Below are 12,512 nucleotides of genomic sequence, written 5' to 3'. Positions count from 1 at the left end.
TTTAGCCAACATTGCCAAAGAATTGCTGCATCCGCTCGTTCTGGTTGAGAAAAAGACTCGCCAAGGGAGGCCGGGTTTATTAGCCAGAAAGCAAGTGGTGAGATGAGATTTATGGCTTTATGGCACCTAAGGAGAACACAGAAAGGGTGCAATGAATAGCCAAGTGTCTTTAATCTCCTTCTCTTTAAAAACTGAGCAAAAGGAAGAAAGAAGCGGCTGCGTTAATGGCAACTGTGTTGATGCCCAGGTGCTTCTGCTATGTCCCGCCAGGCCTGTGGGTTCTGGAAGTCTCCATCCATGTATGCACCATGACAGCACAGCACTTTGTGTGTGTGTGTGTGTGTGTGTGTGTGTGTGTGTGTGTGTGTGTGTGTGTGTGTGTGTGTGTGTGTGTGTGTGTGTGTGTGTGTGTGTGTGTGAAGGGAATGATTTTCCTTGCTCTTCCTTGTATATGTGTAATTGTCATATTTACTACATCAAGCCAGTTTGTCAGTGGCCAGCCTAGCAGGAAGTGATAGTAAGACTTTTCTCTCAGCCCTGTAGGGAAGTCCTGCATCCCATCTGATAGTGGCAAGTTGTCACACTGCGGGACAGTGTGAAGCGTCTCGAGAGAGGAGTGCAGGACACGAGGCCTGGGGGCCAGGCGGAGTGTTCGATAAAAGACCATTTGGACTCGATCTGGCAGTGCTGGGGGGGGGGGGGGGGGGGGGGCTCTTTGTTCAATCCAGCCTGTGTAAATAGTGCTGTAGCCATGTGCTCTACATTAACTAATGTGCACTCATGAATCATCAGCTTTTTTTTTTTTTTTAGGGTTTTTTTTTTGTTTTATTAACATCTCCCTGTGTTTTCTTAACCGGCTCTCGCTCTTACGTTGAGCACCTTGGCCGTCGGCTAGGTCGGGCAGCACCGCTCACCACTTTCCCGTAGCACCGCTGCTCTCTCAGGAGCATGGAGGCCTGAGGGATTGTGGGAGTTAACCCCACCCTCAGGTCTGTCCATGACGGCCCTGCAGAAGAGATCTTTGGTGGCTCAGAAGTGAGTGGGACAAAGGCCCTACACCAGGCTCCTGGTCAGTTTTAGGGCAGCGCAGGATTTATGGTGGGCCAAGCGACGGTCGTAAAGCCCCAGACCAGCTGGCCAGTTCCAGTAGGCTCTATGCTGGGTGGCTACTGAGCCCCTAGCCACCTTTTGTCTCACAGCCACTCTGGTTAGCTTCTTGTCAACTAACGGGAAGTGGGCTGACTCCACACCTTTATCTGGGGGGGGTGCTGCCGCAAAAGTCCTTTTTGGCAGGGAGGAAATGTCAGGTTGTGGCAGAAACATTGTACACTTGCAAAGACTTGAATGAATCCATTAATCAAAACGTGGAATTGTGCTATGTGCCGTGGGGCAAGGGAAGATCTGGGATCAATGATCAGCAAACATCAGCTTTTGCCAAGTGCTTTTATACATCATTTAACATTACTGTCCATTCCACTATAAATCAGAGAATAATTTTGTTCCAGGCATTTTGATAAATTGGGGATATTTCAACTCTGAGGCAAAACATGGAACTGACATTGTTAAAAAAAAAAAAGTGATTTGATAAACATGAACTCAAAAGAAATAGGAACCCATTCTTCTCACAGGTAATTGTTGTCAATAAGATTAATTTACAGTTTATTTCTGCATGGCTCATGATATATTCTCCTACTGCACACGCTTGCCTCTGACTCGACTCTGAAATGCTGTTATTTAGACAGGTGAGTAGAGACTAGGTGAGCTGACGGTTCCCCATGTAATGTGCCGGTTCTCTTTAGAGAACCGCTGCTTGAGTTCATCGTTTTTGGTTGTGCATTCCATATGAGGCTGATAGCTATGTCTGTTTTGATTGAAGTTGCTTTTTCATTAGCTGTAAAAAAGCAATGTAGCGTTTTATAGCGCAGCCACTGCTAGGCCGTTACTCAAGCTCAGGTGATGGCTAAGCGGGGGATCTCTGTGAGGAGCAACCGCAATCCCAGCACCACCACAACCAGCCGTTCCTGGATCTGCTCTCCCAGCTCCAGGTTAAAGTCCAAAGACTGTCCGCATGATGGTTTTGGTGTTAAAAAGGTCTGCCAGTCTTTCCACATGAGTGACGACATCGGTTTTATTGGTGAGGATCCTCTGTCCGTGCTTTATAAGGGTCTTGGGGAAGGTTGGGGGTGTGGGGTGGGGGGGATCGTACTCTGGACACGGAGAAAGGCCGTGTGATTTACAGCCCAGGACTTGGACCATGTGTTTGATGTCGGCTAGGCTCCCAGACAGACAAACGGGCCATAAAATGCAGAGAGGTGTAAAGAGAAGGGTGGTGGTGGTGGTGTTGGTGGTGTTGGGTGGGTGGGGGTGAACACAGAGAATGAAGGTAAAGAAACTTCAAAGTGCCGCATTGCAGTCCCCTCGCACTCTGCGAGGGGTAGTTGTCTTTACCACCCTGCTTGCTTGGAGCAAAATTTAGCACCAACCCCCACCAGTTACTCTCACTGGTGTCACTAATCATTTCTTCTTTTCCTGTTCCATTGAGTTCTTGTGGACTCATTATGAACATACTCCACTGCCAGAGATGTTCGTTAGTCTTTTAAGAGTAGAGACAAAAGTGCACTTTTGGATTAGTAGAAAAATGAAAGTCTCTGAACAGTAGCAGAATTCCATGTGAGAATTAGGTTCTGTGGAACTGTGATTTCACAACATAATTGGCTATAGAATTATATTACAGATTTGGTTTAGTTGAGGTCATCTCTGCAGTATCCAGAATTCAGCACTGGTGTCAAAACCCTGCAGTGCTTTCAGTGACCTTTACTTCATGAAGGGATTGCCTAGGATTGAAATAGGCGGGGAAGAAATCTCTTTTTGAAGTGTCCTGTTATGATTTAAAACTAGCAGCATGTGCTTAATTGCAACCTTCCCACGCTGGTTGGTGGAGAGATGGTTTGGGGTCAGTTTCTTGCCTCTGCAGTGCTGAAGCAGTCGGGCTGCTTTTGTGTCCCTGTTTCTTCCTGGCAAACTCGGGCCACAACACTGTTGCCTTTTTCTCTTTGTTGGGGGGAGGACCAATTCTGCTCATTGAATCTTCAAGAAATGTGATTTTGTTTCACAGAGAGCCCAATGGAGAAGAATGTAAACAAACGAATTCAGATTAACTTCAATGGCGCATCTGTATTTCCTCGTAGGCCGCAGGAATGAACGTAATCGTATTGTCCAGAGCTTTCTTGTCCACCCTTCTCCCTTTTGTCCGTTCTCGTATGTTTCTCAGGGTCATAGATTTAGCAAAGTGGTTTGTAAAAGGCACGGAGTACGGTGGGTAGTGGGGGGTTTCAGGCGAGGGTTAAAAGCCGCACAGAAATGCAGGACGGACTTAATGTGAAACTCAAAACCCCTCGAAACTGGGCCAAGTGGAGAGTGTGAGTGGTGAATGGGACAGACCCTCCTGGGGGCTTTCTCCTTTCTTCCATTTTAACATTGGGGCGATTTGTTGCAGTAAGCCTGGTGAGGGGCAGGGCGTGAGCTCGACGGAGGAGCCTCGTGCGGCGTGGTTTAGCATCAGGCTCCTGTACGTCCGCAGAGAGCCGCGACAGCCACGGCGCCCGCTGCGTTCGGAGGAGGGGCTGTAGCAGAAGATTTGTCGAGTTCTTGCTTGATTCCTGTTTAATGGTGTCTTCCTTCAAACCAGCCAACCCAAAGCAGACAGGTTACTGTTTACTGTTTGTTGTGAATGCTACTAGTCATTTACTGGGGTTTTGTTTGTTTATTTGTTTTGTGTGTGGGTTTCTTTACTGTTATTGGTTGAAGCCTTGAGCACTACCTTTGAGCTAGTTACGTGTGGTGTGTGTGTGTGTGTGTGTGTGTGTGTGCGCAGGTGAACGTGTGTAAATAGTCTAACCCATGGGAGCCTCCCAGTAAAACTGTCACATTTCCCTCCCTTTAGCGGTGTGCAAAGTCTTTAATCTTAACCACTCTGGAAAGGCTGCTGCACTCATACATGTGCACACACACACAGTGTTACATGGACCTACTGACATACCTTGCCCGAGCTCATCCTACATCCCTGTCAGACATGTTAACGGAATTTTGTCTCGAACCTCAAATTGCTCTCATCAAACTCAACAGCACAAGATGGCCGTTAGCTGCTGCACCTGCATTGGTTCAGTCCATTACTGCATTTAAAATGGGTCTGCATGTTAGTCTGAGTGTTCACCTCACCTAGTGAGAGACTTTGTTTACTGTTGCATATGGCACATGGTGGTATGTAGTGGGAACAGATCTGATGCAGGATCCACAAGGGCCTGCTTAATCCAGGGTCCCTTCTTCCATAATCCCTCCAGTCCCGGGTCTGTTCTGTGCGTCTGTGCCCCAGAATGAGAAATGGCCCGGGGAGCTCTGAGGTGCTCAATAGATCTCCGCGTCCACGACACTCTATCTACAAACTGAGCAGCACCCTACTAAATTTCATCCAACCTGGGACTGATAAACTTCCTGAATGGCAGATCTGAGTGTTCTAGTGGGTTTCCTTGCGTTTACATTTCCTGTGCTCGTTTACATTTCCTGTGCTCAGCATTGTGGATCTTTTTTTTTGTTTTGGTTTTAACAAGATGAGACCCATAAAGTTGTGGTGAATAAGCCAGACAAAAATAGATGATCATTGTATGAATACCTAATGTTCCCTTTTGATTTGTTATTTGTATTTATGTAATTTATTTCTGCTGGCATGTTTAAGCACAAGGTGTGTGTGTGTGTGTGTGTGTGTGTGTGTGTGTCTGTCTGTGTGTGTCACTGGTACATGCGTTGCCTGTGGGGCTGTGTTCTCGTAAATCAGACTTCATTAAGAAAAGCTTAGGGCAGGCCTGTGATTTACAGTTGGGAAGTGACACTTGTGCCAAAGCTTACAGTCTGACGGGAATGCTGACGGGAACGCTCCAGAGTTCCTGGTGTGGGCCGAACTAGCAAACAGCTCCGCGCATTTAGCGCCGCGGAGCGTCCACGGCTGTGGGGGGTGGGGGGGGGGGGGGGGGTGGAGATTTAGTGCATCCACTGTGACATGCAGGCAGCCCTGCGTGGGGCGTGTTGAACATGTGCGTGAATTATGGCTCATAAGGCCATAAAGACAATTATGCAGTATGAAAAAGCAATAATGTGGAAAGTGCCTTGACGAATGCATTTGAGTGGGAGGACTCTGCGGGCGGCGGACACTTCTGGAGTCGTGGCCGAGGTTCGCCTCTCCTTCCAGGGAAGCAGCACGCCACCTGATGGGTATTGATACATTTTTTCCTTTCATCACTTTTCTCCTTGATCTTTTTCCTGCCCACTCCAGTCGGAGCAGCCCAGTCCAGCCAGCTCCACCTCCAGCTCCAGTTCGGGTTTTGGACCCCAGCATAAGCGCCAAGGTAACCTGCTCCCCTCTGCACTAATCATACTTTTGGGGTCAAGTGTGCATGACCCGCATCTGAGCCTATTGAAAAATGGGGAGTGTCTTTAGGCACGGAGCTAATTTCCCGAGCTAAAGTCCTGAATCCTCCCACCGATTGTCCCGCTGCAGTGCTGGGCCCTTTGCAGACGGTGATTCCCGATTTGCAAACGGATGACAATGAGGAGGAGTCCGAGGAGGAGGAAGACAATGACGTGGACTCGGACCTGGAACGGCCCCTACACACGCACCTGATGCACCGCCATCGCAGGTGAGCGAGCCGTTGCCGATGCCCCACGCGGCCCCCGAGGGGCCCCCGCCTGAAGCAGGTGCCCGGGAAGGGCAACTTGCTGACATCTTGGTGACGCCAGTTTTTTATGAAAACATATGGTCTTTTAGGAAAATAGAATTATAATAATTACATGCAAGTTTATTACTGAATGGAATGCTCGGTTTTCCTGACATCATCTTGTAGATTTACGGACGCATCGTTGTTAGCGGCATTATTATTATGATCTCGAATGGTGTGATAAAACTCTGAGACTGAGAAGGTGTCAATGCTGAGCTGCAAGAAATCGCATACCACGGCTGCGCAGTAATGGTGAACATCTGTGATTCGGTCCTAGGGTGAGTTTGAGTGATGGCAGTGACAGTGAGAACAGCTCCGCCTCTTCGCCCCTCCCCCATAATGAGCCTCCGCCTCTCCTGAAGGCCAGCAGTAACCAGGTAAGCAGCAGGCCCCCTTCTGGCACATTTCAAGGACAAATCAACAATTGCAGTGTAGGTATGTTCCGAAATAACTCGAGGCTAAAGAAGCAAAGGGGAAAACACTAATTCCTTGTGACTAAAATCCAGTTTAAAAACACAAGACATTCGGTTCAAGGCAAAGGTCCCTGCGCCGTTATGCTGTGAATTTTTCCAGAATGTTCTGAACATTTTTACTTCTATGGTTTCTTTGTAATTAGCATTACCCTGTCAGTTACATTGAGTGATTTCCACTGCGTAATCTTGCCACATATTTTTCCCCATATGTTATCCTTAATGTGCATAGTGAAAAAATACTAGTGATATGTTATCCTGTGTGGATTGCCACCACATGGGAGCTAATCAGTTTTAGAGGTTACATTATGTTTATATTGTATAACATAAATCTCAGTCACCTTGAAAGTTCACTCTTCTAATCAGTTCCTGCGTTAACAAGAAATATAAACTTGTCACAGGCACTGAATAAATATTCCTCTAACAGAGTTTCAGTGAAGCAGTGGCCTTTAAAAAAAATAATTAAAATGTTCCTGGTTTTGCAAACAGAAATATGCCATTGCTTTACAGATACTAGAAGTGAAGAGTCCCATAAAGCAGTCAAAAGTGGACAAGAACAAGAATATCGACTGTGACAAGGTGTGTATTTCCGCTTCAGCCAGGACCGAGCAGAGCGTTCCGCAAAAGGTACAAGTGAACGTGTGTTTGATCAGCGTTCTAGTATGTTTAGCTGAAAAAACCTCCTCAAAGAACCCATAAAATGTCAACCATTAATCAGCATAATGGCTCTGTAATGCACGAGATCCGCGGCTCACGGCGCGTGTTGTTTCAGGCGTACTTGGACGAACTGGTGGAGCTGCACAGAAGACTGATGGCACTGAGAGAGAGGCATATTCTACAGCAGGTATGCCTCACGTGTTCACGTGCGTGTCCCGACGTGGATATGGGGCGTTAAGCCCCTGACAGACTAAATAAATCGTCGGAATCGTGTCCGGGGTTCACCGCGGAGAGGAGAACGACGTGGCACCAAATGATTCACGTTCATGAGCACGTGGACGTTCCACCTGTACGGCCGTGGCGAGGCGGCACTTGGAAATGGATCACAAATTTCTCGCACTTATTTAAGTAGCATGCCAGGCAAAGCTCATGTAAAGGCCTTTGGTAGAGGTATGTGTTATAGAGCTCGATCATTCACTACGTTTTCATGTCTGCGAGTACCTGCATGCAATAAATCATGGCAGAAACGATACCTGTTCTCTTCCACTACACCTCTCTGCAGGCCTGGGTAATGCACTGCTTATAATTCTTGTGATTATGCACTCTGAGGCTTATTTGTTTAGACAGAACGGGAAGCATGGCATTCCCTTTTTCCAGGGGCCGGCGTCGCCTTCACAACGATCAGGCGCGGGATGCGTTTGGGAGCCTTCCAGGCAGAGTTCGGAGTGCCTCAAATGTGCGGTGTAATCAAGCGACTCTTTCCAAGTCCAACCAAACGTCCCGCGTGTCCCGACACAGGAACATGGCAGCGGTTGACCGACAGTTCGCACTGCATGATGATGCATGGCAGTTTGGGCAATAAATGTCTTGGGAGAGTCTTTGTTTCTCTCTGGTGGAACGTTCCTAACAGTGAGATGTCCTCGGTCCCCTAGTCAGACAGTGGTGTGGTCGTCCAAGCAGCTGAGTTTCATCTCCAGTGTCATAACAGGCCCCTCTGTGTTCCTGGCTCTCTTTCAGCAGAACGAGGAGAAATTCTTTCCATATGGGTGTCTGGCTTTGTAGTGTGAAGGGGGATCAGGTTTGCGTCCCACTACTGCACAGCTTCATTTGTGCAGATGCTGTGGAGTAAACTCACAACTCACCCCTGTTCTTAATCACTAGTGCTGTGGAGTACACTCCCACATCTCACCCCTGTTCTTAATCACTAGTGCGGTGGAGTACACTCCCACATCTCACCCCTGTTCTTAATCACTAGTGCTGTGGAGTACACTCTCACAACTCACCCCTGTTCTTAATCACTAGTGCGGTGGAGTACACTCCCACATCTCACCCCTGTTCTTAATCACTAGTGCTGTGGAGTACACTCTCACAACTCACCCCTGTTCTTAATCACTAGTGCTGTGGAGTACACTCTCACAACTCACCCCTGTTCTTAATCACTAGTGCGGTGGAGTACACTCTCACAACTCACCCCTGTTCTTAATCACTAGTGCGGTGGAGTACACTCTCACAACTCACCCCTGTTCTTAATCACTAGTGCGGTGGAGTACACTCTCACAACTCACCCCTGTTCTTAATCACTAGTGCGGTGGAGTACACTCTCACAACTCACCCCTGTCCTTAATCACTAGTGTGACTCCTCCCCCCACCAAATACAGGCCTGAAGAGGGAAAAAATACCCCTGTTCTTAATCACTAGTGCGGTGGAGTACACTCTCACAACTCACCCCTGTTCTTAATCACTAGTGCGGTGGAGTACACTCTCACAACTCACCCCTGTTCTTAATCACTAGTGCGGTGGAGTACACTCTCACAACTCACCCCTGTTCTTAATCACTAGTGCGGTGGAGTACACTCTCACAACTCACCCCTGTCCTTAATCACTAGTGTGACTCCTCCCCCCACCAAATACAGGCCTGAAGAGGGAAAAAATATAACAGACCCCCCCCCCCCCCCCCCCCCCATAAAAAATACCTTCTTTAAACCTAACTTAAATTAACCAAGTTTTTTGCTGTACAGAAAATCTTGTCTGATGAATGAATCAGTGTGTTGGGCATTTCTCTCATTTTTTGCACAACCCAGTAACCTTTTGCCCTCCTTTCATCCTTCCAGATTGTGAACCTCATCGAAGAAACTGGACATTTCCACATCACGAACACTACTTTTGACTTTGACCTCTGCTCCTTGGACAAAACCACGGTCCGCAAACTGCAGAGCTACCTGGAGACGTCTGGTGCGTCCTGAGGATTGAGGAGCTGTTCAGGACCTCCTCCTCCTCGCAGTCCTCGGGTTTCCTCTCCTTGAATTGATCGGCTTGCTTCGGATCACCTTTGTCCGGAGCTCCTTTCCTCTCTCGGTGTTCTTCGGAGCTGGACGCACGACGCGTCAGCCTGGACCCTTCTTCCTGTCCGCCAGGACGTCACCTGAGAAGCCTTGAAAAAGTCCAACGTTGCCAAAAAGGAGAAAATATCATGCTACAAAAAAAATGAAAGGAAAAAAAGAATGTGCATATTGTTACTACGTATGAATGTTTTGTTCAGTTCTTTGTGACGAATGCATGTTTCAACACTGCCTTACACCTTTGTCTATTTATTGAGTAATAAGTTTCAAGTGTGTGTGTGTGTGTGTGTGTGTGGGTGCGTGCGTGCGTGCCCAGAAGAGCCAATGACATTAAATTCGTTCAAGCACTTGGGAACAGTCATCTCAGTGGCTCTTTAAGGTGGTGTGATGGAGCATGGGTCGTCAGCAGTTCGACATGCCTTTTATCAGCGTGTGAGGGTGAAACAAATATCTCGCATGGATTTGCGAGAGGGTACTTGTGGACAGTTGAAGGCACTGTAAAACATTTTTTTGGAAGTTTCCGAGGAAAAGCTCCAGTCTTGGTCTCACTGCTGTTGCCAGGAAGGGCAAAGTCTCTCACCGACGCTTGCGTTGTGGATCCGATGCCACGTTTCAGTTATTGCACATCAGCGGGCACTGGCAGTGATTTATTTCAGTATCATATTGAAAACAATTTGGGAATTACACCTTTTGTGAGATTGAGCTGAAATACGGTTTTCTAGGCCAAATATGCGCTTACAGTAAAAATCAGTCTGGATAGAATGCCTTTTCATTGAATCTGTTATTTATTTAACGGGGACTACGTTTCCCATGGTTCTGTGCTGGTTGTCTTTAAACCAGTGGCAACTGGTTATGTCTTAGTTTGGGGAAAAGTGTTCTTTTTCTAAACTAAGGAAATGAAAGTTTACTCTGCAGGTCCATGGAACTGTTCTTTTTGTAAGAAACTTGATTAATTGTTAGAGGCCAATATGGGCAGATTGTGCAGTTGAGCTGTAGGCCCAATGTTTCAGTGAGGCTTTAGAGCAAGAACGGTGAGCTTAGGGAGGTCATTTTGGAGCATGTGGATCTGTAAGAGATACAGATCAAATGGGTGACCTGATGATGAGCGGGACTGAATTATTGGCACCGTGTGTAAAGATGATATGTACGAGTTTTTCACAATTCTGCTTTTTTTGTATTTTGCTTGATTGCTTTTGCAGAACGAAATCAACTCCTTGTAAACCTTTTTTTTCCTGTCTGAATTTCCCTGATTGTTTCTCAACCCAAAGAACTTTTAGCTATCATGATATAATGTTTATATGTGTGTATAAACTTTATATGTGATAAACTGATTATCTTTCCTTTCTTGGAAGGTATTTACCTGTTTCTAGCTGAATGTTCTTGAACATAATACAAAATCCAAGCTGAGTCTATCTTCGTGTGCAGTTACTGACTGGAAAGTAGTTAGTGGTTCAAGCTAGTAGCAAAGGGCTCTCTGGTGCCTTCCTGGAACAGGAGACGAGTTTCAATTGGCCTGTTGGCATTATACGAGCTTATTTAGGGAGCGTTTTATCGTAAAATGATAAAAGATTTGAGAACAGGAAATGTCTGCTCCATAAGGTTCATTGCAAGCCAAGAGCAAGGACTACTCTGATTTTACACCATAAATTAGAAATGCGCCGTCACCTCTGTGCCATTTACAGTTTTATCTCAATGGATGCCGTGAGAAAAAAGGCGTTTTAGTTGGCTGTGTACAGTTCATGTGCATTAGCAGTGGTCTCCTGGCAGTGATCACTTGCATCTCCCTTAAAAAGCTTTTAGATGTTTTGCAGGGGCCATGTTTTAAGGGTGAGATGAATGTCAAAGGAACCCGGCTGGGGGAGGGGTCATGAACGCAGTTTATTAATACATTAGGCAGAGCAGAAGGTCAGAGTGCTGGACCCTCTCCGCCTCAGAAGAGAGTGCAGCACATGTGCTTTTCTTGCTAGACAACATGGGTGGTCCCACAGTGGAGCAGCAAGCTCCTTCTCAACACTCGCCATATTCTTGAGGATCTCCGTCATCTGGAGCCGACGGACCCAAAGCGATCCAGTCTGCTTTCGTTAATCCACGATCGGTCTTTGCTAACCGCATGTTGCAGCATTGGTCCGGTGAAGGAGCAGAGGCCTTTTTGCGCACCGATCGTGTCGATCAATGGATTTTGAGGTACAATGATCCGATGACGTATCGGTACATAATTACAAGGTGGTAATGGAAGATGAAAATGTGAAGTATAGTTTTTTCAGAAATACTTCTTGCGTGAGCTGGAAGACTTGGTTGTGGTCATACGGTATCGGACTCTCCTGCAATCAGCCGGCTACAAATTATGTGCACAATAGTCAGACCTTGGCTCCTCTTTAAGACCACCACAGTTACAAAACCATGTGGGCTGCTAACAAAATTAAATCACAGTTAGCAAATAAAACGAGAGCTCAAATTAAGGAATGTCCAGTAGTTCCAGTGCTGCCTGAGTTTCTAAAGGCTATTGCCATAATAAAAGCCTGATTTATTAACTTGATTATTTGCTATATGTATGCTATTTCAAAATGGTTTTTTTCTTCTTTTTTTAAACTGCTCTTTAAGAGATAATCATTCTCAAGAAAGCAGGTTTTTGCTTGCAAAATTGTCTGGAACTGTAAATGTCTGTATACATGTCAAAGCTCCAGAGAGCCTCGGGGGTTTGTTTCAGTTCTTCCTTTCTTTTTAATTGAAACCTTTTTTTTTACTTTCTGCATTTAAGGTTATATTAAGTGGTCATTTTCTGAATTCACGCTGTGCAGAATGTTTGATTTTACTCTGGAGCTGTGAAACGTATCATTTACAAGTGAAACCTATATAATACCCTGATCTTGCATGACAAATTGGATTATTAAGCCTATCTACAAATACGAAGTGCGAAACTGACCGTGTGAGTATACTGAAAAAGTGTGTGTGTGAGAAAGATGGGTGGTTCTTTGTAATGCCAGTCACACTGTCCCTCCCACCGAACACCTGTTCATTGCTTCATAAATCCACACTGAGGCAATTATGAGAGCTTCTGAAAGCTGGACCCCAGTCTTTGATGGGGGATGTGGGGACAAACATTCCTCCACATAGCATAAAGCACACAGTGAAATGTGGTTTAGGTGTTCCTCAGTAAAACACTTGGGTATTCTATGAGCCTATACCATACATTAAATGCAGTTTATCCCTAAGCAGGTAGATGTAACATTTTAATTCATATACACTAGCTGATCTGCCTTAACCCAGGTGCGTTATTG

At 46.3% G+C, this 12,512-nt stretch overlaps 1 protein-coding gene across 3 annotated transcripts in view; it reads left to right on the top strand.

Annotated features, from left to right (window-relative positions):
- mllt3 (MLLT3 super elongation complex subunit) overlaps positions 1–10,641 on the top strand; it is a 41,077-nt gene extending 30,436 nt beyond the window's left edge. For 2 of the 3 annotated variants that reach the window (XM_076973650.1, XM_076973648.1), the window contains exons 8-13: positions 5,327–5,399; positions 5,552–5,690; positions 6,046–6,145; positions 6,749–6,865; positions 7,011–7,082; positions 9,007–10,641. In XM_076973650.1, coding sequence (XP_076829765.1) covers positions 5,327–5,399; positions 5,552–5,690; positions 6,046–6,145; positions 6,749–6,865; positions 7,011–7,082; positions 9,007–9,138 — 633 coding nt within the window. In that variant the 3' untranslated portion in view covers positions 9,139–10,641. The remainder of the gene's footprint in view (positions 1–5,326; positions 5,400–5,551; positions 5,691–6,045; positions 6,146–6,748; positions 6,866–7,010; positions 7,083–9,006) is intronic. The other variant, XM_076973649.1, reaches the window with a different exon arrangement.
- The last annotated feature ends 1,871 nt before the right edge of the window (positions 10,642–12,512 follow it).

The sequence above is a fragment of the Brachyhypopomus gauderio genome, chromosome 14 (assembly GCF_052324685.1).
Source record: "Brachyhypopomus gauderio isolate BG-103 chromosome 14, BGAUD_0.2, whole genome shotgun sequence".
In the NCBI taxonomy this organism is placed as follows: Eukaryota; Metazoa; Chordata; class Actinopteri; order Gymnotiformes; family Hypopomidae; genus Brachyhypopomus; species Brachyhypopomus gauderio.
Note: the sequence above shows the minus strand (reverse complement) of the source record. Positions and strands in the feature narration are given on the sequence as shown.